At 40.9% G+C, this 26,182-nt stretch overlaps 1 protein-coding gene across 2 annotated transcripts in view; it reads right to left on the reverse strand.

Moving 5' to 3' along the window:
• The window catches only part of CFAP54 (cilia and flagella associated protein 54), a 111,240-nt gene that overhangs the window by 63,352 nt on the left and 21,706 nt on the right, over positions 1-26,182 (reverse strand). For both annotated transcript variants that reach the window (XM_083462875.1, XM_083462874.1), the window contains exons 14-29: positions 25,581-25,715; positions 24,773-24,923; positions 21,837-21,907; positions 21,124-21,252; positions 19,290-19,422; positions 17,553-17,627; positions 17,341-17,459; positions 15,781-15,951; positions 13,828-13,920; positions 10,178-10,363; positions 7,575-7,711; positions 6,906-7,053; positions 5,456-5,611; positions 4,244-4,366; positions 2,798-2,932; positions 2,017-2,116 (exon numbers count right to left, since the gene is read on the reverse strand). In XM_083462875.1, the coding sequence (XP_083319001.1) occupies positions 2,017-2,116; positions 2,798-2,932; positions 4,244-4,366; positions 5,456-5,611; positions 6,906-7,053; positions 7,575-7,711; positions 10,178-10,363; positions 13,828-13,920; positions 15,781-15,951; positions 17,341-17,459; positions 17,553-17,627; positions 19,290-19,422; positions 21,124-21,252; positions 21,837-21,907; positions 24,773-24,923; positions 25,581-25,715 (2,062 nt within the window). The remainder of the gene's footprint in view (positions 1-2,016; positions 2,117-2,797; positions 2,933-4,243; positions 4,367-5,455; positions 5,612-6,905; positions 7,054-7,574; positions 7,712-10,177; positions 10,364-13,827; positions 13,921-15,780; positions 15,952-17,340; positions 17,460-17,552; positions 17,628-19,289; positions 19,423-21,123; positions 21,253-21,836; positions 21,908-24,772; positions 24,924-25,580; positions 25,716-26,182) is intronic.

Raw genomic sequence — 26,182 nt, forward strand, 5'->3', positions numbered from 1 at the left:
GATCACTAATGCTGCAATCCTATGCACTTTTCATTGTATGACCAACTCCAGAATAAACACAGATAGCTTCTGGTTGTTAAAGCCCTCAGCTAAAAATATACTATTCCAAAACAGGAGTTGTGAAGGATCCAGAAGCCATTCTCCAAATTACCACAACCTTGTGGGTCACCTAGAATGGAGCAGATGTAATGTTCTCTAGTCTCAATCCCACCTCCGACTCAGAAAATTTAGATGGAGAGGGTAAGGCTTAACCTGACTCCTGAGACTCATAAGCCACCTCCACCATGCATTCCTCACTGCCCCTATGCAACAGGAGTCAGCAAATGTAAATCTGGCAATAGCCCTTTTAGAAATCACAAACAGATCCTCAGAGGGGCTTAATGAACAGCAGGGCCTGACAAGCCAGCTATCAGAAAACTTCAACAAGCTAGAGAGAGGCAGCTCTTACTGGATGAGTTCTTACCAGGAGTTGCCACAGCAAGCAGCCCTGACAGACTTTCCCTCTGTGTTTCTGCAGACTGTGTTGCAAGCCTGCACAGCCTATCAGATGTGACTCTGCTTTATCTAAGTTGATTCTGCTCTTTTGGACGTGACCCCATCCTTCCAGGAAGGGTGTCCTCACTCTCCACCACAGCCTTCCCTGGGAGCCACGAGCCCAACTATGATAGGACAGCAGATTCCTAAAAACTTTTCTCAAGTTAGCACTTTGATTGCAGGGAAACTGCATTATCAGGAGCACACAAACTGCAAATGCCATGCTGTGTATTTTTATATAGTTTCTGTCTATTGTATTTATGACTCATCGCTTCATTAAAAGAGTGCCAGTCGCAACATGAAAATAAAAATGCAAAAAAATACATATATCACTTCTATAGGCTGAGAACCTTTTCTACTGAAATACAAACATATAGGAAATACCTAAGCTGTTTTGCAGCAACTTTGAGTTTTGAGAGCCTTTTCAAATGTCACGACTAGTATGTTTTTGAAGAAATCAGTTACCATAATGCAGCTGAAAATGTATTCTGATAAAAACAGAATAAAGGATTATAAAAAACAATTATGTCTGCTGAGTGACAGATTTATATTTAAAGGTAATACCAACAGTGGATTACCCGTATTTTTCGCACCATAGGACGCACCAGACAATAGGACGCACCTTGTTTTAGAGGGGGGAGAACAAGAAAAAAACAAGAAAAAAAATCTCTCCCTCTCTGTCCAGCGCCCCTTCAGCGAAGCGGCAGGAGGCGCTACGCAGAGAGGGGGAGAATTTCCCCCCTCTTGTTTTCCCCCTCTAAAACAAGGTGCCGTTTAAGGTGCATTTAGACACCTTCAGGCGGCTACCTTGGAAGCCTGGAGAGCGAGAGGGGTCGGTGCGTACCGACCCCTCTCACTCTCCAGGCTTCAGGTTCCCTTCGACCTGCTCTTTGGGGCTGGCGGGGGGAAGCCCACCAGCAGCCCCAAAGAGCAGGTCGGGGAGCAGCGCAAAGGTGCGCGGCTATAGAGGCTCCTGCCATAGCCGCATGTCACCTCTCCAGCCGGGAGAGGGTCGCGGGGGGCTTCTTTACCCCGTGCGCGCTCTCCCAGCTGGAGAGATGGTGCGCGGCTATAGAGGCTCCTGCCATAGCTGCGTGTCACCTCTCCAACTGGGAGAGGGTAAGCGGGGCTTCTTTAGCCCCGAGCGCGCTCTCCCGGCTGGAGAGGTGGCGCGCGGCTATAGAGGCTCCTGCCATAGCCGTGCGTCACCTCTCCAGCTGGCAGAGGGTCGCGGGGCTATGCTGTCTTCGCTCCATAGGACGCACACACATTCCCCCTTCATTTTTGAAGGGGAAAAAGTGCGTCCTATGGTGCGAAAAATACGGTAATACAGAAATTAGATTAATATTGATTTTACATTGTCTCTCTTTCATATTCAAAAAAGGAAACAAAAAAACCCATAGTCAATATTTAAGACATGCAATAAAAAGGCTTGGTAGAGATTGCATAAGATTAAAAAATTATACACATTTAAAAATCTACCTGGTTTTGTCAGTTTGAGCATGTTGGTTTCCAGAGCTTCTAAGTTCTCATTTACTTTTTCAGCCATAGCTATTTGGCCCTTTGTCCTTCTGGAAGGAGCCTATAACAATCAGTTAATAAATTATTATTTTCCCTTTACTCAACTAAGCTGAAGCACCATCACAACTGTAAATACAGGATTAATTGTGAAATAAACAAATAGCTAATATTTCTCACTTTCTTTTGAAAAGAGATGACATTTCATTTGCATCCGATTTACAAACACGAGCCTGTGGTTCATCCATACAAGAGTGGCTGTTTTAGTGGAGCATTGCTGCACTACTGACCTCCTGACAATGGTGTTGCTCCTGTTAATCCAGACAGTGGAGGGCAGCAGCCAGCTGGAGCTGCACTGCGGCACTATCCTGGTACCATCATGTAAAAAACACAAAAGCCCCAGAAGGTTGCCAAATTCTAATTTAAGCTATAGCTAGTCTTCAAACCACTGAGTTTTGTTAATTTGGAGCTAAAGAGTTTGTGACCAATCAAGCTGAACAACCTCCACCAATGGTAAGCCTTTGATAAAACTTTCTGGTTTTCCTGTTTGCTTCAACTGCAGAAATGTGACGGTCAAACACATGGCATGTCATAATACATAGCTACTGGGCTGTGTTCGTATTGGTGGGTTTCAACCCACCAATTAATCTCTTCGAACAAAATAACCCAGTTAATCCCTTCCCAACGAAGCCATTGATTGGATACTAATATCCAAAACGAGGAAATGAAAAGTGTGGGCAGTTACCTCTTCTTCTATTATTTCATCCCCTGTTTCTGCAGTTACAGCCGACTGAGATGTTCCCTGTGAACAATCCAGCAACCTTTTCCCATAGTTAACAACAACTATTGCTAATTCATATTCTTTCCATGAGCGCAGCACCTATTGAATATATATATGCATTTATTTCCATGTGATAAAGGTAAAGGCATGATAGCCACAAGTTAAACAACAGAATCCTGTAAAAACAGAATACTCTAACAACTTAAAAACTAATGCTTGGATCCAAAGAAGCTTGTTGGTGGGTGCAAAGTGCGATAAAAGCCCCCTTGCATGAATAAAAGCAACCTTACACTCCCCTGAATCCACGCTCATGAAATATATTACAGCACAATTTTTGTAGGTTATAGCCTATTTTATCACCAGCATCTGGTGTGTGTGTGTGTGGGTGTGGGTGTACTTCTTTGCGTGCCTCATCCACATGAGGTCTGGAAGGTGGCAACACGAGAACGGGCCTTCTCTGTAGTGGCTCCCTGTTTGTGGAATGCTCTCCCCAGGGAGGTTCGTCTGGTGCCTTCTTTATGTATATTTTAGGTAGCAGGCAAAAATGTTCCTCTTCAACCAGGCCTTTGGTTGATTAATATTCTACAGCCTTTTAAATGAGTCTGTGGGAAGGGGGATTTATTGTTTTGCTGTTTTGTTTTACTTATTTTCATGTTTTTATCCTGTATTTTATTATGTTAAAGTGGTATATAAATATAAATATACATACATACATACATACATACATACATATTTTTTTTTAGATGAAGAGAAAGTGGAGACAATATGGTGGTTGGAACAGGGAAGCCATGGGGAAGACGGGAGTCTGAAAGGAAAAAATATGGGGTGGGGGGAAAACGGGACTTCTGACTACACAAAACTGAGGGAGACAAAAAGGTCTTAAACTAGAAATGAATAAGATAGAGGAAATAGGTAGGGAAAAAATGTTTAAATGCCTGAGGAGACAGAGCAGTAATGGTGAATGAGCCTTTCATCTAATTGCGTGTTGGGAATTCTACTTCTCTAAACGTTGCTTTTCCTGCCTTTGGCCACATGGTGGCACCAAACCCTCACTGATGCCTTCCAAAAATTGAACCACAATTTTTGTGTGTGCAAGAAACCCCAAAATTGTTTACAGTAAATTCAGTCCATCATGTTGATTAAGGGCCTTGTTGACAACTTGTTGATCGAGGACAGTGAAGGATTCTGCTTCTATTAAAAATGCCTTGTTCATTCTAGCACAATTAATCCTTCTCTAGTGCAATCCTATTAAGTTTAAGGAAATATCCAAATCTTGCAGAAGCATCTAAGAATCTCGAGAGAGTTGTCAAGCACTGATATTGGCCTGTTCACAAATAACACTAGCAAATGTTTGTGTTAGCCATGGTTTTGTTAATAAACCAAATAATAAATTCTAGAAGCGACAAATACCTTTACTGTGAAATAACAAGAGCAAGCGATCATGTGTTGGAGGCTTTCGTAGCATGCTGTTGATCTTTTTTGAAAAGTAGACAACGGCATCTCTTGAAGAACAGTAAGATACTTAATGATAATCTGAAAATACAGGGATGGCCATTTAACAACACAGTAGTAGAATACTGCATGACTGATGAGTCAAAATGAACCCCCCAAGGATGCTGAGTTGGCCCTGTGCCAGTTTTGATGCCTCTTATAATGTTCCCACAAAGGTGTGCATCATCATAAATTCCCACGAGGGCCAGCGCTGGACTCAGGCACAAAAGAACCTGGCATGGTGTTGCGCCGCCTCCACAACACATACACACCCAGGGCCTGTCCCAGCCCTGTGTATGGTGCATTGCAAAGGCTGCAGCATGCTTTCTCTGTTGCTGCCGTTGCTTTTACACTAACACCGCTCACCAGCCTCCGCTGGGCTCCTAGACACGTCAGCAGAGGACGAGTGGTGGCACTTTTAAATGAAAGCTAAGTTCAGCTCCCATCCACGGTGGCCACTTGCCATGTAAAGTCACCCAAAATCTAATGCCCTGACCCAAAGATCTGTGGAATCAATGCATTTCATACAATTATGGGAAAGGACATTGCATTTTGGGTAAGTTAAAATAGTGTCTGGCCACCACAGATGGGAACTGATCTTAGCTTCCATTCAAAAGCCACGCTTAACCGGTTGAGGACTCACATTGGCCCTGGTTCCTCCACCTTAGCTTAATTTTCATCTCTTGTTCAATTTTAAGACAAAAATCCCTGTTAGGAGTGATCTTTGCTCATCTTTCTTGATTCTTAACCATCTTGGCTTCTAATAATTGTTAATGTGGAAGCATTAACATTGCTAGCTACCAACCAGCTTCCCAAGAATTATGGTGTCTATTAATTGCTATTTACCATTAAATTATTCTTATTCATTATTTTTCTTGGATCCTGTCCTTACTCTTCAGAGAGATCCCAGAGTAGCTAACAATCACAATGAATCCAAAGTGGCAGTAAAGCCAGTTTTTAAAGCATGGATAACATCACTATCAGTGGCAAAATGGTAATAAATATCATCATTTTAAATATGTTCTGAAGGCCTACAGGAACAAATAGGTTTTTAATCAATGCCTGAACAAAACTAATGTGGGTATGTTAAGATGAACATTATGCAGCCTAATATTTATAAAGTCCTTTTACCTCAATGACTGGTTTTGAAGGAATCCTGTGATAGATCAGGGGAGCTAAAAGACCATAGCAATGAACAACTGACTGTAGTGCATAATTTACATCATTTAACCAGTTGCTGAGTTCAAGTGCCACTAGCATTCGCCCACATTCAGCTATTCTAGCAACCTGAGAGAAAAAATATACATTTACATCACATGCAAAATAAAAAGACATTTTTTCAAATATCAGAAGTACAGCAAATGGTACAGAATCTCTAATTTTCAGGTATTTCTGATAAGCCTAACTATATATGTGGTATTCTTCATAAAATCCAGAAAAGGGTATTTTTTTGTCATATGGTAGTTGTTTAGAGACAATTTTTATCACATCTGCAAATGAAAGCAAAGTTAATAGTGCACCCAAAGTGTAATATGGAAATTTTTAATAATATGTCTACCATCTATTTGGTGGAAATACAGTGCTACTAGTTTAGCTTCTGACCCTGCTGCTAGTACTTAAAGCAATGGTAGATAATATAACCCTAGAAACCACAATATTGCTTTTGTTGGTGCTGACCTTTAAAGCCCTAAATGGCCTCGGTCCAGTATACCTGAAGGAGCGTTTCCACCCCCATTGTTCTACCTGGACACTGAGGTCCAGCGCTGAGGGCCTTCTGGCGGTTCCCTCACTGAGAGAAGCCAAGTTACAGGGAACCAGGTAGAGGGCCTTCTTGGTAGTAGCGCCCTCCCTGTGGAACGCCCTCCCACCAGATGTCAAAGAGAACAACAATACCACGCTTTTAGAAGGCATCTGAAGGCAGCCCTGTTTCGGGAAGCTTTTAATGTTTGATGTATTATAGTATTTTAATATTCTTTTGGAAGCCGCCCAGAGTGGCTGGGGAAGCCCAGCCAGATGGGCGGGGTATAAATAAATTATTATTATTATTATTATTATTATTATTATTATTATTATTATTATTTTGCTAGTACACTGGTCTTGTGAGAAGAAGCATACAGTTCAGTAGCTTTCTTATGCATAATTCACCAAGAAGCCTCGCATTTCACACCCTTCCATCCATTCCCTACTGCTCTGCCTCATATAATGGCCATGAGCTAGCAGGGCAAACCATTACCAAAATATTAATTTCTTACAGGTCAAATAACAAGAACAGACATAAGAAATGATTTGGTAGAACATCACAAATTGGAAGCAGAGCTGGAACACAAGGAATGCCAGGCCTAGAATACAAGGGCTGGACAGAAGGGTGGAGGCAAGTAATTGACTGAGACGTGTGAAGAAGCAGCTTTTGCTACAACAAAAGTCCTGTTATTTTAAAAGGCGACTATTAATGTGAAAGCAGACACGTGTGAAAATTCAGCTCAACCCTAAATTTGCATAGGGAAGCGAGTGTTAAAACTTGAAACATAAAAAGAACGAAGTCAGTCTCAAGGACACCGCATTAATGTGACACCACACATACTTGTCTACTGTATCTTAGATCGTTGAAACAAACAGAATCACAGAAGAGATTTCCTTCAACCACTGTGATGTCATTGATGATAAAAATGCTCCTAATGAACAAGTATAGAAGGTTTGGAGAGGCCCGAGATAGAGCTTCAGGAATTAATCTACAAAATACATAAAAAGCAAAGCACATAAAATATGTGAATTAACATGGCATAGCAATGAAGATAAATAAGAGATAAACTAGCTGTGATGCTTTACACAAAAAAGGCTCCACTAGTTCTGGTAAACCATTTGTTGACACCCAAGTATTCTCCAGGCCTGCTCCCTCCCACAGCTTATCATCACGTTGGGCGGGTGCACCTGGTCCCAGCTCCTGCTGGGTGCTAGCTAGCTAGCTGGGTCAAGGCAGGTAAAAGGGGAGCCACTGTTCAGTAGGCTGACTCCAGCAGGGGAACCATGCGGGGTACATGGGGCCAAGAGTTTGAACTCCTGGGATGTGTTTGGGGTAGGCAGCCTCAAACGTGAAGGCAGCTGCAGGGGTGTGTATCAAGCACATCCTCTACATCCTATCACCTTCTAGCAGCAAGACTCAGGAAGATGAATAAACAGCTTATAGACAGCTTCTCTATTTTAAAAAATATATAGACCCATTAATAATCTGAAAACAAGTTTTGCTGATTACCTGTTCTGAGGTACAATCAGAGTGCTGCTTACAGAAATAACTGTGACATCAGGGATAAGAGGCTCGAAGACAAAATAGTCCCAGAGCGGTAGAAATGCCTTCTTAGATAATGCATAGTTTTCAACCTGAAAAGCAGACTAAGGGGAAATAATAAAATGAGCAAAGCCTATGAGCAGTAACACTTTCCCCCCCTTATTTTCCTCTCATTTTTGTTTTAGTTTGCTTCTTTGTTGTTAAAGTTGCATTTTTTGTATTGATATAAACTAAAAACCAAAGCTCAATAACATATTTATATAACAGAACATTTTTTCATATACCTCTTCTATGACTATTTGAAGTAACATTAATGAGTACTAAAGCTGTTAAAAGGGGACGCGGGTGGCGCTGTGGGTAAAACCTCAACGCCTAGGGCTTGCCGATCACATGGTTGGCGGTTCGAATCCCCGCGGCGGGGTGAGCTCCCATCTTTCGGTCCCAGCTCCTGCCCATCTAGCAGTTCGAAAGCACCCTTAAGTGCAAGTAGATAAATAGGTACCGCTTTCTAGCGGGAAAGTAAACGGCGTTTCCGTGTGCTGCGCTGGTGCTGGCTCGCCAGAGCAGCTTCGTCACGCTGGCCACATGACCCGGAGGTGTCTCCGGACAGCGCTGGCCCCCGGCCTCTTAAGTGAGATGGGCGCACAACCCTAGAGTCGGACACGACTGGCCCGTACGGGCAGGGGTACCTTTACCTTTACCTTTAAAGCTGTTAAATTTATTAGTAAAAGCTATCATTAATTTTTGGGCTACATGTAAATGAAAGCAACATTCTTCAGAAAGAAGGTGGACTTCCAAAGTAGCATAAAACAGCAACAGGGAGAGCACACACCATTTTGCATGTCTTACTGATCCCTTAGTGAGTACATCGCTGTATGGATGCTGCTGAAAGTAAGGACTGGGCTTGTGGCAAAGTAAGTGAGGCCACAAATCCCAGAGAGTTGTGAGTCAAAGAACTCGAGTTGGGTCTGTAGTCTGTAGGAATCAGGGGTGGGATCGGGGTGGATCGTACAATTGAATGTAGAAAATGAAAAGAAGGAGGATCAGAATAAGATGTGTTACAAGGCATGTAGAAGCTTGGCAGGTGGATCCTTTAAGATCTTTCTGTTCAGGAGACCTGAAGTTTTGATGAATACATCATTTCATGAACAGAAATACTGGCATATGGTCTAAAACAGGGGTCAGCAACATGTGGCCCATTGTTGGGATATGAGTACAACGCAGCTGCAAACAAGCAGTTCGATGTTGACATCACATGATGTGAGTAGTCCTGGGAAAGAATGTACCAGGCAGTTCTTATCAGGACGGTTCACAGGGATTTGTTCCGAGTGTAATATGAGACCTTCCTGTTGCGCATGTGAAGGAAGTCTTACTGAGTTGCTTGGAGAAGTCTGAGCTGAACGGACATGCTTTGTACAGATGTAAAGACAGAAATAAATCGTAGATGATGTAGACTTTCTGACTTTCTTCTTTCTCCTGCTGGTATGCAAGGAGCAAAGGGGGTGTGCATCTTCCACACTGGGGGATGTCGCCTATCAAGATCTTCCTGGACTTGCGGGGATGCCAGCCAGGGTAGATCACCGGTAAACAAGGGGGGCCAGCCTCTCCCGAGGGGGCTTGTTTCCCGGGTGCGGCCCACAAAGACCATTTTACCGGCCCATGAGCCACCTCCGAACCAAGCCGCCCGCTTGGCGAGTCCCTGCGCGCTGCACTAAGCCGGCGCAGTGCGGCGCAGGAACTCGCCAAGCGGCACCAGAAATCGCACCTGCGCACATGTAGCAGCTTCAGAGAACAACTTTTCCCTTGGAGGTCAGATAGACTTCTCCCAAAATCTCTGGAGCCTTCCTTCATCTGCTACCTGCTCCTCTTCTCCAAATAAAGCCCTTTTTGTCCTTAGAAAAAAGGAAAGGGCCAGGGCAGCAATTGTACAAGGGCAGAATTGCATATGTCTAGCATTTCTGAATGTTCAGAGAACCACACCGAGTGTTTATGAGCAATCAATATTAAAGTTCAAAGCCTGCAATTCATTTTGGAAATGAGCACAAACCCATCTTTAGTTTGGGCAGTCTATTTCTTGTTTACTCAAGTCATCTTGCCTTATCTCAGCTAAGTACTACAAATCTAATGTGTGATCTTAGCCGGTGACTGGCAGTGAATGTCGTGTTCACAGGGGCATTGTCAATAAACATCTCCCATTTCCTTTTTTTGTACAAAAGAGCACTTATTCAAGAACAACTTGTGCGAACAAGAAAAGCAAACCTCAACAGACCCCAATATAAACTTTAAGAAACTTAACTTTCACATGTCCATAGCTATCACCATTATTGAGTAGGAAATTATTGAGAACAGAGGAGAATAGGGAGATTGTGTCTGCAGGATTTCTTAGTTTTCTTTTAATGCCCCAAGGGAAGAATTTTGTTTTGTGTGCTATTATGTATCAATAGTTACTGTTTTTATTCCCAAAATAGCAAGGCGAGAGATGAGATGATAGCAATATTCTAAAGGAAAAGGAAAAGGATGGTTTAAAAACCCCACAACCAAATATAGATTGGTTCATTAATATATTCTACCTGAATCAGGTATGCTCGGACAGCAGCAGCAGAAAGAGGAGGGTATGCAAGAATTGGCTTAGTTGTTTCTCCAATGCTATCACTGATAAGATTTCCATCTGAGTCATATGCTGCAACTGCAAATATGTAACTCTGATTGGGCTCTAAGTCTTCTACTTCCAAGATGCAAGTTTCATCAAATGGTACCTTAAAATAAAGAATAACTTCATTGGGGTCAAAAAAGAAATAGCACTATGTTAATGGGCAGCAGTATAAACAATGATAGCAGCAACTTTGGTACCATACAGTTTGGCACAATTATGGGAGGTGGGCTTTAAAAGCTTGTCATAAATCCCCTAAAAAGATGTGTGCGATTTACACATTGTAACCAAAGAACTTTGCTATTACCAAGACTAAAAATACCACTAAAACCTGGAAGATTTCTAAGTGACAGCTCCCCTTCATTTGCTTTTTCTACAGGATATTTGCCAACTTCCTCACTGTGTCATGAACTGGCAGGATGACGGGGAGGAGAAAGAGGATCACGGTGAGGGGTGTAGCCAGGATTAGGACACACCGAGGCAAGCAAGGGATGGGGAAGGAAGTACTCATGGGGTGGTGGAGGATGGCAAAGGGATGGTGGTCAATGCACATTAACCAGAGCAGCAGGACCCATCACCAGAGCCAGAGAGGCCCCTGACTCCATGAACACAGTGGGCTCTGAGGCATAGGGGGGGCAGGAGGGGCGCTCTAGGAGGCTGAGGCAGGCAAGGGCAGAAAGCCAAGATGCCTAGCTGGCCAAGTGCGGCTCACTAGCTCTGGAAGTGTGTGATTCCTCAGCTGGAGAAGGCAGAATATGTGAGGGCCACGTGCCTCATCAAGGCCAGATGCTGCAATCAGCATCCAGGAAAAGGAAAGCAGAATGGATGTGAAGTGTCTGTTCAACTGCCCATGTTGATGGACCTTGGCTTGGATGCTCCTGGGCCTCTATGGGGCTGTGCTTCAGGTTTGACTCTGGACTGCATTCTGATCGCTGGACTTCAGACTTGGCTACTTGGATTGACCCTGGATTGCGTTTCCTGACCTTTGGACTTTGGACCAGGTAGGCCAGGGGTTCAGAACACATTGCTATTCTCAGGTCTTTTACACTACAACAGAAATCAGAAAAAGTTCACCTATCAGGCATATCATGCTTTAAACTTCAAAGAACAAAGTTCAAAGCATGAAAAGAAGATGCCTGTTATATATGCCTGTTCTTCTGATCAGTAGGTGAACCACTAAAATTCTATTAGAGAGAAGGAAAATGTTCCTTAGGGTTTCCAGTGCCTATAAAGCACTCAGGATTCAGATTATGAACCACATCAGCAACCATCACATTGTAACACCTACATGCTACCGATTTCCTGCCATTAATACTCAATACAATACAAACACCTTCAAATCAGGAACATTATGGCCTGGCACATTTTTTTTATTCTGCCCAGGGAGACCTAAAAATCCATCACTAATCACTACTTGCATCAGTGCTATTTGCCAGCTCCTCACTGAGCCCTGTCAGGTTAACATTGATGGAAATGCCTGTCTGTAGATCAGTCATTGTGTTTAACCTGTAAATATGCAATCCTAACACCACAACTGGTCCTGCTGGATAGGGTTAGGATAAATTGGAGGTGCCATCTCTGCCAGGAGTAAAGCTCTGCCACAAAAGAGGCCCCCTCTGAAAGTGAAGGTGTTTGAGAAGCTACCAATAGCAGTGCTCCTATCAACGGTAGCAAGCTTAGGGCCTCAAAATAGGTGAGAGGCAGGAATGGACCAGATCCAGACACAGATCCACTGGATTCAAATCCTAGTTCACCCTGACAGAAGCCTAATTTGAGCCCCCCATCTGGACTGGAAAAAAGTCTACCACCTTCCACCCTGGCTGCTGTAAGACAGTCCTGCTGCTCCCTTAGAATTATTTTTTCTTTGTTATAATAATTATACAGGGAGGGGGCAGTGCCTTATTTAAACTCAATGTTACTGGCCTCTTTTTACAGTTTATGCTTGGTGCAGGAAGCAGATTTGGGTGAGATCCTGGATTAAACCATTTAGAGTAAAATCTGCCACACTAAGACACTTTTCCTCTGCATCAGCCCATATTTAAGAGAATTCCCTAAAACAGTCCATATGTTGGACTATACACCTGTGAGACTAGCACATATTAAAAATATAAATAATCAAACTTGTTGGAGGGCTTTGTGGTGCTATAGGCACATACTGACACATCGTGTAAGGTTTGTCACCATGCAGCTACTTTCTGGGCACAAATTATTAAGAAAATGAGAGCAATTATTGGCAGTTTCCTGGTCCTAAACCTCAAATTGTGTCGTCTTCATATTTTCTCAAGAATTAATGCTGACCACCCTTTAAAATCTTTGTAATTTTCATTTTAGTTGCAATCAGACTGGTTGTACACAGAGGTGGAATGATGTTTCTGTTATTAATGTGAACTTGCAGGGCACTTCTAGACCAATAGACTTTTGTGATGCACATAAACAAATGACATATGAAGCCACTTATCCCAGGGAAGCGTGACTTATTCGGCAGTATCTATGACATATGACCTTTGTCCAAACCTTTCTTGCTTAAGAAACGGAAATTCCTCCTCTTCATTTCTCGCCTTATGCCTCCCTTTCTGCCTTGAACTTACCTTGGTTACCACAAAGCCATTCTGGCGACTGTTTCTGTCGTCCCCCCGCCCCCCCCCAAGTATGTTTGGTGTATCATATTACAATTTATTCATTCTTGGCCTTTTCAAGTTTTAATAATAAAAGGTATTTCTTTAAAAAAGAAAGAATGAATTAGTCCTCATCTACGAAGTTGTAGTCAGTTTGTATTACTCAACTGACATAATTACTGATGCTTGCCACGCCTCATTAAATACGCCAAATTCCATTTTCATTTCTCAGTAGATTAGAATACTAGCTGCTGATGCTACAAATACTCAAAAGCATCCAGTGGTACCTCGGGTTAAGTACTTAATTCGAACCGGAGGTCTGTTCTTAACCTGAAACTGTTCTTAACCTGAAGCACCACTTTAGCTAATGGGGCCTCCTGCTGCCGCCGCGCTGCCGGAGCATGATTTCTGTTCTCACACTGAAGCAAAGTGCTATAACCTGAAGCACTATTTCTGGGTTAGCTGAGTCTGTAACCTGAAGCGTATGTAACCTGAAGCGTATGTAACCCGAGGTACCACTGTACTGAAAGCTGGGGAAAGTTAGGCTATTTCCTTACAGAATTCCTAAGGAGAATGGGAATTAAAGTGGGCTCAAGTTGCATCTTCCCCATAAAGTCTATTAAGTGGTACCTCGGGTTAAGTACTTAATTCATTCCGGAGGTCCATACTTAACCTGAAACTGTTCTTAACCTGAAGCACCACTTTAGCTAATGGGGCCTGCTGCTGCGATGCAGGATCACGATTTCTGTTCTCATCCTGAAGCAAGGTTCTTAACCCGAGGTAATATTTCTGGGTTAGCGGAGTCTGTAACCTGAAGCGTATGTAACCTGAGGTACCACTGTATGTTCTTCTTCCACTACGTTCAGCATTACCACTCTTGCCTGCACCAGCAATGCAGTTCAGAAGTAGTCAGGCAGACAAACTCACAGAGGACCACGAATATAGAAGACCTTACCACTTCTGCCGTATTCTTAAGGCTGTAATTATTTAACCGGACTTTTGGGTTACATCCTTCTGCTACACGTCCAAAAATACAGTACCATGCGATCTTTAAAAAGAAAATGAGAGTTGTAATATGTACATCAAAGTAAAAATGTTTAGGATTGCTCTATAATACCTGGCAGTTAAACAGTAAGGTGCTGGGAAAATATTTTCCAAATCACTATGGGATTCTAATTATGGTGCTACTTAATTTTGCAAAGTTCACAAAAGGAAAATTTCCCATTCCCTCCTTCCCCCTGCAGCTACCTGTGAATAATTACTTTAAATTAAGTTGGTTGTTAAATGTACATGTTAAATTTCTTAGGGGTGCTCCCTGACAGGTGTTTATTGTAGAATAAGTGTTCCTCATGAACCCAAAATTCTGAGTTTTCACACAACATCACTGACATCCAAACACCGACCTGATTTCCCACCACCACTCTGCATTTGCTCTTTCTTCGATTATTTCAATAAGATGTAAAAAATAAGCTTGCTGCAAACCACCCATTTGTCAGATCTGAACAATATTAAACCCCTATCTAGAAGCACCCTAAATTGCATTTAATGTTAAAACAATAATATAGCCACTGTATTTTATTATATAATTTGTAGTTTATGAATGCTTTAAATTCCCCTTTTGTCTGGCTAAAAGTGCCCTTCTGAGTTCACTCCCCACCAGTGAAAACCCCTTCTAAAAAGCACTGGATTATATTTGTTACCTCCCTAGGAAACAAATTCTGCAGCATACAGGTGCTAATACAATATACTGTACATTTAAATACTGGCTTCTTCAAATACTGAAGTCATAGAAGCCCACAGAACTAAAATATGTGTGAGACATACAAAATAGTGCTACTTGTAAAACAAAATATAGCAATTTCAATGAAATACTCAATCATTTTCAATTCAAACAGGTATGCTATAGTTCACGTACTGAGCAGTATTGACTTTCTGTCTAAATATTTTATGTATTTTAATGGAACTTAGAATGTCAAACAATATAATCATGAATTTATTTTCTAAAATGTGGTTCTAGAGTGATGAACTGTCTGGTTTACTATCTACAATTTTAAAAACCTTTTTAAAAAACTTCATGAAAAAGGACATATGTGACTATATTGTGCCACCTAGTGATGAATGCTCTGATCTGCATAAAGCATTGTGCAGAAACAACTGCGCCATAGCAGGATGTACACAGAGCACAAATTTATCTTTCTGTCGATACTTAAATACGTGCATAAAATATTTTACATTTAAGATTTGTCAGTGAATTATCTCACTGATGGATGAACACCTTGCATGCTCACACTGAATACTGAACATAAAATTATATTTAAAAAGAAGTGGGAAAAGGTACTTGCATTCCTTATAATCAAGCAAAATATAATTCTGTGTAAAAAGTATGTGTATCCCATTGACTCATGGCAGTATCCAAGCACTTCTGCTAGCAATGGAACTCCACCTTTGCCCCCACTTTCCTCTCCCTGCACTCCTCCTAAATCTGTTACAGAGTTTCCCCAAACCCTCCAGAGCAGGGGGGTGGGGTGCGCATGGTGAGAAAAGAGGGAGGGAGTTCTGTTGTGCAAATGAAATCCTTGTAGTACTAGAAATACTGTGATGGATACCATCCATGAGTCAGAGTCCAACATGGCATGAGCAGTCTTTTACTTGCGCAACAGGACTTCATGTTCTTCTCCCTCCTCCAGTTCCCAAATCACTCTGAAGCAACCATTCAGGGTAGATTTTGATGGCAGATGGGGAACTGTAGTGAGGAGGAGAAGGGGAAGTCCCATTGCATGAACAGATTCCATTCCACTTGCACATAGAGTTGGATACATTCAACCCTTGGCCATATTCATGGCACAACAAACTGGCCAAATGTTGTTTAGTGTATATATGTGGGTGTGAGTGTGCTAAGAGGTATTACCTTAACATCTGAAGCAAATGGTGCTGGTTTAAAAGCCATGGAATTGTGTGATCTGGACAGCAATATAGGAGGAGGTGGAACTTTGCTTTTCACGCTACTTGCAGGTTGCAAGAAAGCAGAACGTATTGCATTTTGTTCAGCTTCTGCTTTCTGTATTAGAGTAAGCGCTTCCTAAGATTTAAAAAGGCTCAAGAATGTTATTTGGCTTACATATACTGTATTTCAGATGCAAACAGAGAGAATAAATATAAAGAACAGCTGATTCATAGGGCAGAGAATAAGAACAGTCAGGAATACAACATTTTTAGTGTGTGCCTGGACAAGCATTTTTTCACACAATTTATGTGACATTTATGCAAAGAGCGGACACATTCTGTACCCCACCCAGTGATCTATCACTGTTTCTGGTTTGTTATTAAAGTTTGTTCCTTGTTTACCAAAATTTCATTACAGAGGTCCCTGCCATTGCCCCTCTTTCCAGACTTTGTCCTGCCCCTCCTCTTTTATCATCATTTCCCACCCTAGTTATGAATTTGCACTACAGGGTTTGTAGCTATAGCTTTGGAAAGAGAAAGTACATATCTATGGAAAATGCATCAAGATCAGGACTGAGACAGAACTGAAATGAAGAGCAGTGGCCTAAACAAACCCTTATACTTGGACCTAGGAAATCTAAGTGGTTTATCACAAATTCATTGGACAGTCTTCCGCTAGTTACAACCCCTGATTTAGTTCTCTATTTAAATAAATAATAATGAGCTATCAGAGTTGGGGTGAGAACTATTACTCCAGAGTGAGGGTCTGTTGGGAGCGATGACACTTTCATGCCTCAAGCAACAGGAGGAACAGTTCCCACTTGGGGGCGCCCAATGGAGAAGAACCATTCCAGTAGGAATGTTAAGATTCCCATAGGTTCCAAGTACAGTACATGAAAGCCTTAACCAAACTCTTCACTAAAGTAATATTTCTATACATTTATATGTAAATAAATTAATTATCTGGAACTGAAGAAGCATGATGCAATAGATCTCCAACTGTTATTTGTCTTGTTGTTTATAAACCCAAAAGTGGGTTCCAGGGAAGAAATGTCTGGTAGGAATGTGTCCTTGACCTGTGATAAAGCTTACTGATTGCCTGATGGAGGGTGAGTTGGTGGGCTGGTAAGGTGAAACCTCTTATTTTTGTGTGGTTAGAATATAGCCTACTGTACACTCTTCTACCCATGTCCCTGGAAGGTTTCCCAAATGGGAATACAGCCTCCAGGCTGAAAGAGGTTCCTGACCCCAGGCCTAAATCTTTCGTTTCCCACTACCTGAATCATTGTTAATGCTTAATAGAAATAGAATTACACTTAGATATATGATTTTGAGAAGTGATTTCCTAAAAACTCACAATTAAAAAAAGAAAGAGACCTGCCAGGTTTGCTACTATTGTTAATTTTAACATTTATATTGCCAACAATTTCCTCAGAGTCTTCAACATACAATTATGCCAACAGCAAACTAATATAAGGATGCATAATAATGGGACTTCCGTTAATTGCAAGGTAATTTATATTACCTCAAGTAGCTGTTTTGGGGAAGAACTGGCTGCCCCTACTGGCATCAGTGTAGCCTTCTGCATCAAATAGAGAGCTCTGGACAATTTATTCTTCTTTATTTTATTTGTTACATCTTGTTCTGTGAAGCAATTGTTTAAAGTAAAATAGTAAATCAGGCAAAGCACAGTGTTTCCATAATCTAATTTTACAAGTACATATTAATGTACATTACCTGTTAAATGTTTGAACTGGTGTAAATTCTTTGCAGTGGCCTTTGATTTGATATTTTTACCACCAATCTGAATGCCTACAAAGAAGTAAGCATTAGTTTACATCAAATGTCATTTGCTTAAAACAACGTAATACATTAGATTCTATATGAGTCCTGTATTTATCATCCCACCGTGGCATTAGGATTACTTTTCTGTTTCGTTTCATTTGACTCTTCAGATTGTATAAAACTAGAGTGTACACTGAAGTATGCAAAATTGCATCCCTTTTATGACACCTGGGTGGCTTCACACACTGCTAGGCACACACAGTTGCTGCAGATACAGCTGCTACTCAAAAGTTGCAGGTGTAACATTGCAACACATGCTGTGGATATCACCTTTCTGCACCTGAGTGCAAGCACCAGGAGTCCTGAGTGGACAGGTGGGCCCCACTGCATTTGCATATAGATGGTTCAAGATGCATGTATATTATCCACAGTTTGCAAGTTTGTTAATTTCAAATCTGAGATGAATAGAAAAGGTTTATTTAGGCCCAATATTTGGATTATTCCTGGTTTAGAATGAGGGTGCCAGATGCTTGCAGCATAACAGAACTCAAAACTCAAAAGCTACTCGTGGAAGAACAAGACAGACAGAATGCAAAATGAATGCCTCCCTTGTATTGAAAGTGGATGCTTAGGATGCTTCACAATGATCTTCAAATGATTTTTCCCCCTCACTTATACTTAACACTAAAACATTTAAATCAGGGGTTCATGAAATGGTACTGTAACTCTGAGAGAGTGTGTAGTCTTGCTTTTTTAAAAAACAAAAACAAAACTAACATTAAGTAATCTGGCTCAATAGCCCAGCTTCATCCACTGTCCCTCAGGAAAACTCAAGAAGATGAAGGAAAGGTGTAGAAACAAGCAAAGTGGTACACTTTCTTTCCCTGTGACCCTGGTGCCCCTCCTAGCTTTTTAAAGGGCAGTTACTACTGCAGTTTCTAATGGTCCCTCTGTATTCTGTCTTGGTGGCAGCTAATCTTCCAAGTCTTTTTGACAGACATTTCCAACCCAAGAGGATGGATCTGTTGATTGGTGAATTGCTCCAGCTTGCTGAATTGCTCCTTCTCCCCACTACTGGGCAGCCTTCATCTCCTTTCAAAGGTGATCATATCCCACCACATGGCACCAACTCCTTTTCCAACCCTTGTGCCAGAGAAAACCAGCCTCAGCTTTCACTTTGGGGTCATGCAATGGCCCAAATGAGCCATGCAACACAGGCTTGGGAAACCAGCAGATCACTCTCCAGTTCCCAGCCACACAATAAACACACACTCCAGTGTTGGGATACTGGGGAATGTAATCAAATTTATTTGAAAATTTAATGTAAAAAAATAGTGTTTACAAAATGGTATGGTATTCATCAATACTAATACATATGCACTTTTGAGAAGGCACTTCTGCAACCATGTTACATGTACCATAAGAGGAATAGATAACCTAGCTGGGTAGAAAAATCTCTTATTTTTAGCAAGAAGCACTGCACTTTGAATATGTATTTTACATACAGTATAGGTACTACGTGGGACAACAGTCATCCACATCCACCAAAATAGCCAGGAAATCACTGAGCTTTAAAAAATATATATAATGGGCAATATTTTACATCATATTACCATAAAGCCGTACTGGTCTTCCTCTGCAAAAATCTTTTACTAAAACATGGCATCTGTCAGTTTTACTTAATCTTACCTTGTGGCAAGTTAAGAAGTTTAACAGCTACTCGATGCTGAGCCTGAATAAGCTCAATGTGTAAATCCATAATAAAATTGTTTCCTATTACGGATTTTTCATTGATGTCATATGCTGACCATTTGTTCCAATTCTGATAGAAAGGAATTAAACAAAATTCAGTTTTAAACATTTTAGGGGGTATTTTTCAGTGTTACTGGTGATGATTCTTAAAAAATTCCTTTTTGGGGTTCCATTAAACAACCCTCACAAAGGGCAATAATAATCACAAATAAATAAAGAACAGATGGGACAGAGCATGGAAATAAACATTATACACAGAGACACACACAATTATTTCTTTTATTAAAAAGATGCTTTAAAAAAAGGCATTAGAGAAAAATACCCTAATGATCTGTTCTAATAAATTTCATTACCACTTCATTCATCTTAACTTTCATCATCTTACATATCATTCATTCTTTACGTCCCCATGCTACAATGCAGAACAAGAAAGAATTACTTATTATCTCCATTATAAGTATTATTTTTTTTGCCAAAAATGCTTGTTTCAGGAATTTTGAGTGATAGATGTCTGAAATGTCTTAAAATTATGTACACACTATACACTTGCTCTACTCAAGGAAAGTACAAACCCATTTAACAGACATATGCAGTTAATACATGTGAAAGCCTTCTAATTTTCCTATAGTGTGCAAAAGTTGTATTTGCACCTACAGAAATAGATATCTCATGCCAAATTATTGAATGTTTGGTTAAACATTTAGAGACAGAATCAACTAACCTGCTGCCCTGGCGGAAGCCAATGCAATGGCTCTCCCTAGTTCAACAGGACTTCTCTACTCTCCTTTCCCCAAATCTGCTTCGGAGGGTGAGAACCCTTATACAGTCAAACCTCGGTTGTCAAACATAATCTGTTCCGGAAGAACATTCAACTTCCGAAACATTCGACAACCGAAGTGTGGCTTCTGATTGGTTGCAAGAGCTTCTTGCACTCAAGCGGAAGCCAAATCAGACGTTCTGGTCCAAAAAATGTTCAAAAGCTGGAGTATCTACTTCTGGGGTTTTGGCGTTTGGGATCCAAAATGTACGATAACGGAGGTGTTCGGGAACTGAGGTTTGACTGTAACAGTACACACAAGGAGAGGACGAGGGAGATTGTTCTGCCTGGCAAGTGGAAAGGCTTACATGGATGGGATGATAGTCATAGTGAGAAACTCAATTCTACCCTCTTAAGCTAGGTTGTATACAACTCTGACACAACTCCTGAAGAGACACTTGAATAGGTGAAACAATGGAGTGGGGATCAGTTATTTAAAAATCCCCACCCAGTTATTTAGAAAGTTATTAAAAAATCCCTACCCAGACAAATCCCTATGGATGTGTGTGTGAGAGAGAAAGAGATGCGCTTGGGAGATAGAAGCATGTTTGTGCTGTGTGAGAGAAGTGTTATATATGTTAGTGTTGTCTATTTGGCCACTGCCATGGGCAACAGTAGCAGCTGTTCCTCTTAGCAGTCAAGCTCCCATTATTTTCCCCAGAATGACACATAGAGGAGGAAGATATGAGAAATATGGCACTGCAGACAGACAAGCAAAAAAATAATAATGGATGAAATAATTTCAGTAGAATGAAAAAGCTCCACTGAAAATTGTTAAGAGAATTGGTGGATAAGAAAAAAAAAAGTGAGATATATAGATCAGATGCTTAAGCAGTTTAGGGGTGAGAGAAAGAAAATTGGATGAGAAGGTGGAAAGAAAGAGTGGGAAAGGGGGTGTTCTCAATGAGCCAAGCAAATCTGAGCGTTGTGGTTCACATCAGTTGAAGCTCATACCTTTTTGCAGCAGTTATCAAGCACCGATGTACCATCAGGTAAAAGAGTAATTAGGCGAGCTCGATTCATTGCATTAATTGCTCTGTCCAGGTACTCATAAGCCAAATGCAACTGTTCTGATGGAGATTTCTAAAAGGAGTCCACACATTAGATTAATAAAAATGAAAATTGGAAAGCTACTGATGTTGGTTCTAAGATAAATTTAAGAACAAGAAATAAAAAGGAGAGAAGCAAAATGAAATCTTTTGGGGTCCATATGAACAATTTGCTCACCAGCTAAAAGCTAGTAGATAAATGCTAAGATTATTCAAATTGCATGCACAAGATTATTCCTGCCCCAACAATCATGCAAACAATTCACAACTTGCTAACCATTATTTCTAGTTTTGGCTTCTTTTATCCTCATTATTTGGTTCTGGTTAAATGTGGGTCTATATACACAGCAAAGGTCAATGCAACACATACGTAGGATGTGTTGATACTAATTAAGGAACTGTGAGTTTGTAAAGATGGAGAAACTCATGCCCTGCTCCCACACTCACCCGAGAGTAGCTTGGAGAAAACCTGAGCTTGATATATATCTGTGTGTGTGTGTGTGTGTGTGTGTGTGTGTACCGCACTTTCCTATTGGTTTTCCTTACCTGTTACCTCTTTTCAAAATTATGAATATTAAGCAGTGGCATATCTTAGTCTAGTAGAAAAGGACACTATACCTGTATTAATGAAGGCACATCTTCAACACAGTATTCCAAAACCAATGCAGCATCATTTTTTTCTATTGGCACTAAAGAGGCGGAGAAATCAAGTTAGAAAGGGACACTGTAGTAGATATATTAACCAAAGACTCCAGCAGTGAAGTCTTCTAGTTTGTTACCTTGTTTCTACAATGGCAAATATTTATCATGCATTGACAAAGTAGCTAAATATATTTTGTCCAGAACTTAGCAGCTGCACATAAATGTCATACGATTCAAATTTCAATTTAATGTACAGCACTTTTCACAGAGGCTAATGCTAAACAGGCTGCAGTCCTAGCGAAATGCTTCCTAAATGATTCTGTAGTTTCATTTCTCAGGTATCAGAAAATATTGTATTTCAAAACCATAGTTTTCCCACTAAAATATTCTCATTGGCATCCGTCTCTTTCAGAAGACAATGGAAGATGGCAAGATCCCCAAGGATGCGTTCTACGGGGAGCTGGCTTCAGGCACCAGGCCTGTTGGCAGACCAACTCATTAAAATTAACATTTTAAAGAATGAACAGTGCAATCAACTGCTTAAGAATCTCAGCCAAGTCCCCAGCATCAGCTCATCCTGAAATATGCCGACATGGAGGACTTTATACTGTGTAGCACCAGAGTTATTCTGGCAAAACTTTCTGCTAGGGTAATCCCAACACTGCTGCAACACCAGTATGCTATAAACCTTTAAAGCCCTGCATAGAAGCACCAAATTTGAAAAAAGAAAAAACCCCTCATTTATGTAAAGCAAGTGTAGCAAACCTGTGGCTCGCCAAATATTGTTGGACACCAGCTCCAATCAACCCCAGCCAACACAGTCTATGGTCAGGGATGATTTGGACTATAATCCAAAAACATCTGGAGGGCCACCGTTTAGCCACCTTGAGATAAAGAAAATATATGCAATTCTCTACACGTATAACATTTAGGCTTCAGTCCTGTACTCATTTACTTGGGAGTTAAGACCTGCTAACCACAATGGGTCTTACTTGTGAGTAGGCATGTCTAGAACAGCACTGATAGAAACGTAGTTATAAAAGTTATTTGCTCCTGGCAAGTTCAAAGTCAAGAAAGAAAAGCAAATGCTTTTAAAAAAATTGTTCCAATTTGATCGGTCCTATGCATGTTTATGTTTCAGCATGCATACCACTTCCTATAACTTTCTTACCCATTTCTATCCCTCAAAGGACTTTTTTTTTTATTTCAGTGTGTTGCAACCAAAATGTGGGAGGCTAATAACATTACGGATTACTTAAGACTCTTACTTTCTATAGCTCTTATCTTAAAATTTGTTGTACAATAAAACTTAATTATCTACAGGCAATGCTATCACAATTGTTATTCAATTCCTTTTATTATGTTCTTACAAAAAAGTACTACACATTTACAAGTTCCCCATATGTGTTTTAACTCCTACTATAGTCTCCCCACAATACCAACATCTCACATGAACAGTTCCACACATCATCTTTATCGCTGCTAATGTAAAACAACATCACTACATTACCATAGTTTGCCTGCATTTTCTTAAACAATAACATCAACTGCATAATTCAGTCCCTCTAGAGTCTAAATATACAAGTTTTTACTGAAATTCACTTCTCTTGAAAAACATTTTCCCATCTATTTTTAATATTGTTGTGAATAGCTTAGAGGTCATTAAGTACCGTATTTTTTGCACCATAATACTCACTTTTTCCCTCCTAGAAAGTAAGGGGAAATGTCTGTGCGTGTTATGGAGGGAATGCCTATGGGTGGCATGCCTACGGATTTTCCTCCTCTAAAAACTACATGCGTGTTATGGTTGGGTGCGTGTTATAGAGCGAAAAATACGGTATTTTATACAGTTTGGGTAAAAGCTCTTATTTGAGGAAAGGAACGGTTCTACAAATGTAGTTCGTGATCAAAACATATCTGAGCTCCTATGTAATTCACAGGATTAAGGTTATCTTAAGGGCTCAGAAGTCAGCATAGGAAGCCTGCTCTTTTGTCGCTTTAGCAGATGAGTGTTAAGGAATCTTCTCCTTCAGGAAATCTAACAAGCTCCTTCCTTTCCCGTAAGATGGTTACCAAAACCCTTTTTGTTCCAGGATGCAATTTCACAATTGCTTCCGTTGTTAGTTTAATGCAAGTGCGTTTTAGTGCTCTACGTATATTTTAGTGCTGTTTTAGTATTGACACATTTTATTTCCTATAAACCCCTTTGATAATTGGTTTTAAAAGTAGGATATAAATAAAAGTAAAATAAAATAATAAAAGGTAGCATTCAGACTTCAAAGAATGACTGCTCAAAGAATGACTGCTCAATCTTCACTGCATTATGTGGCAATTGTGCATTGTCTAAACTGGGGGCAGGGGAAACTCAAGTTCATAGACAGAGTGCAGATATATCTGGCCTTAGGCTACATCTGTTTTTCCTCCGCCACCCTGCTCCCGCAAAGCCCAGCTCCGTGTCCCCCACAAGTGCTTTTACTTGGCTGTAATGTATCCTTAATTGTAATAATACCTCTTGCTTGTTGGGAGGGAGGATGGAAAGACTGACGTATAGGAACTTCTAGCGTCTGCATGGCTCAAATGTAAGCTACTGTACAATGGCACATTTGTTGCCCTGGCTGCTTTTGTCTCTGGCCACACCCACTACTGGTAAGTGACCTCCAGGAGCTTGCCCATAGCAGAATGCAGCCTTGAGGACTGAAAAAACTTCAAGATTTTAAACTAAGCTCTGCAAAGAGCTGTCTGGAGTGCCAGTGAATCCTGAAATCCTCGCATCTCCTTGCCCTGCTTTGCCTTGCCTTGTCCTGCTTGCCTGGTTCTAACTTTTCCCTTAGGTCAGAACCACATGCTGCTGAGGCCATCAGTAACAGAATGTTCCTAGCTACAACCAACCAATGTTTTCATAAAGACTATACCTGACGTGGTTCCACATTTGATTGTGAAGTCTGCAATAGTCTCCATCACTGATGTTAGCCGTAATGCAACTTCCGCCATTACCACAGTATTAGTATCTCCAAGATTAATGGCATGAATCACTTCATTAATTACATAAAGTATGTGGACCCACTAAGGAGGAAAAAATATTAAACCATTTTACATTTTTATTTAAAGTTATTTAAAAATTGTGAATGAAATGTGGCGAGCAACTGTGTGACATGGATATGGCAGGCTGCCTTTCCTAGACTGAAGGACAGAGCCACAACACAATGAATTGTCCCATCTGTGAGGTGCAGATTTCCCCTTCAGACATAGATCCAATGCCCTGGACCTCATCTATGTTCTTTAAAGCCACCTGCCTATGGAGGACAGTATCACTGTCAAGCTAGACTGCCATAGTACCACTGACTTTTCCTCAGCCTGGAGGGATGGACTCAACTATCAGTAATGGCATGGAACAGTCACACTCTCCTGGGTCCCTGCTTCTCAAGCTGCTAGCAAACCTTTGCTTGTCATGCCACCGGTTGCTTCAAAAACACTAAGTTGAAGCTCCTCCACATCTTATACCTTTTCCTCTCTTAGTTTTCAGGTTTCTGTGCCAGTCAAACTGACCTTTCATTTCTCTTATAGAAATTGCCCTGCATGTCAAGAGTATAGCTATTTATACTGAGCAGGTAGAGTACTAACGAGCAGGCATCATTACCAACACCACAGGAGCATTTCTAGATAGCTGGATGTGTGATACATAATTAACCTTAATCAATATGAGTTATGAGAAAGGTTTACCTTGGCTGTCTGGTATTTATGAAGAGACTTTAAGAAATAGCTTCCGCTATTTTGGATCCTCAGAATTGCAATTTTGCACTTTTGCCACAAAAACATGGTTGCATCTGTCATCATTTCTCTGTCTGGCAGGAGAACCTAAGGAAAAGGTATTTTTCAAAGATTTCAACTACCTGGTTTTTGAGGGTGTGGAGTCACAAAATTTAAAAGTTACAAAATTTTAAAACCCAATAATGCATTTGCAGGATTGAACACTAGTATCTCATCCTTCTCTTCCCTCCCAGCAAGCCAAATGGGTCACTGCCTCCTCCTCAGACTTCTCTTGCTTGGTGAACAAAGCCCTGCATAGCCAACTGCTTAAAAAGGGAGAAGATGGAGCACTTTCTGCTCCTGCCACCATCTCATCCTCTGACCTGGAAAGAAATTGTTGCAATGTCTTTACGTTTTAGGTAACCACCCTTAGGGGACATCATTCCCCAACAGAAAGAAGGAAGGAAAAGTAGGTGGTACCAAAAGGGCAGACAGCCAGAGCTGAAGAGCAAAAGAATGGACCAACATGCATTCGTTGGTATGCTACAGATATGTGCAAGCACACAAACGTGTAA

The sequence above is a fragment of the Podarcis liolepis genome (assembly GCF_965112155.1).
Source record: "Podarcis liolepis genome assembly, chromosome: 10".
NCBI classification, from domain to species: Eukaryota; Metazoa; Chordata; class Lepidosauria; order Squamata; family Lacertidae; genus Podarcis; species Podarcis liolepis.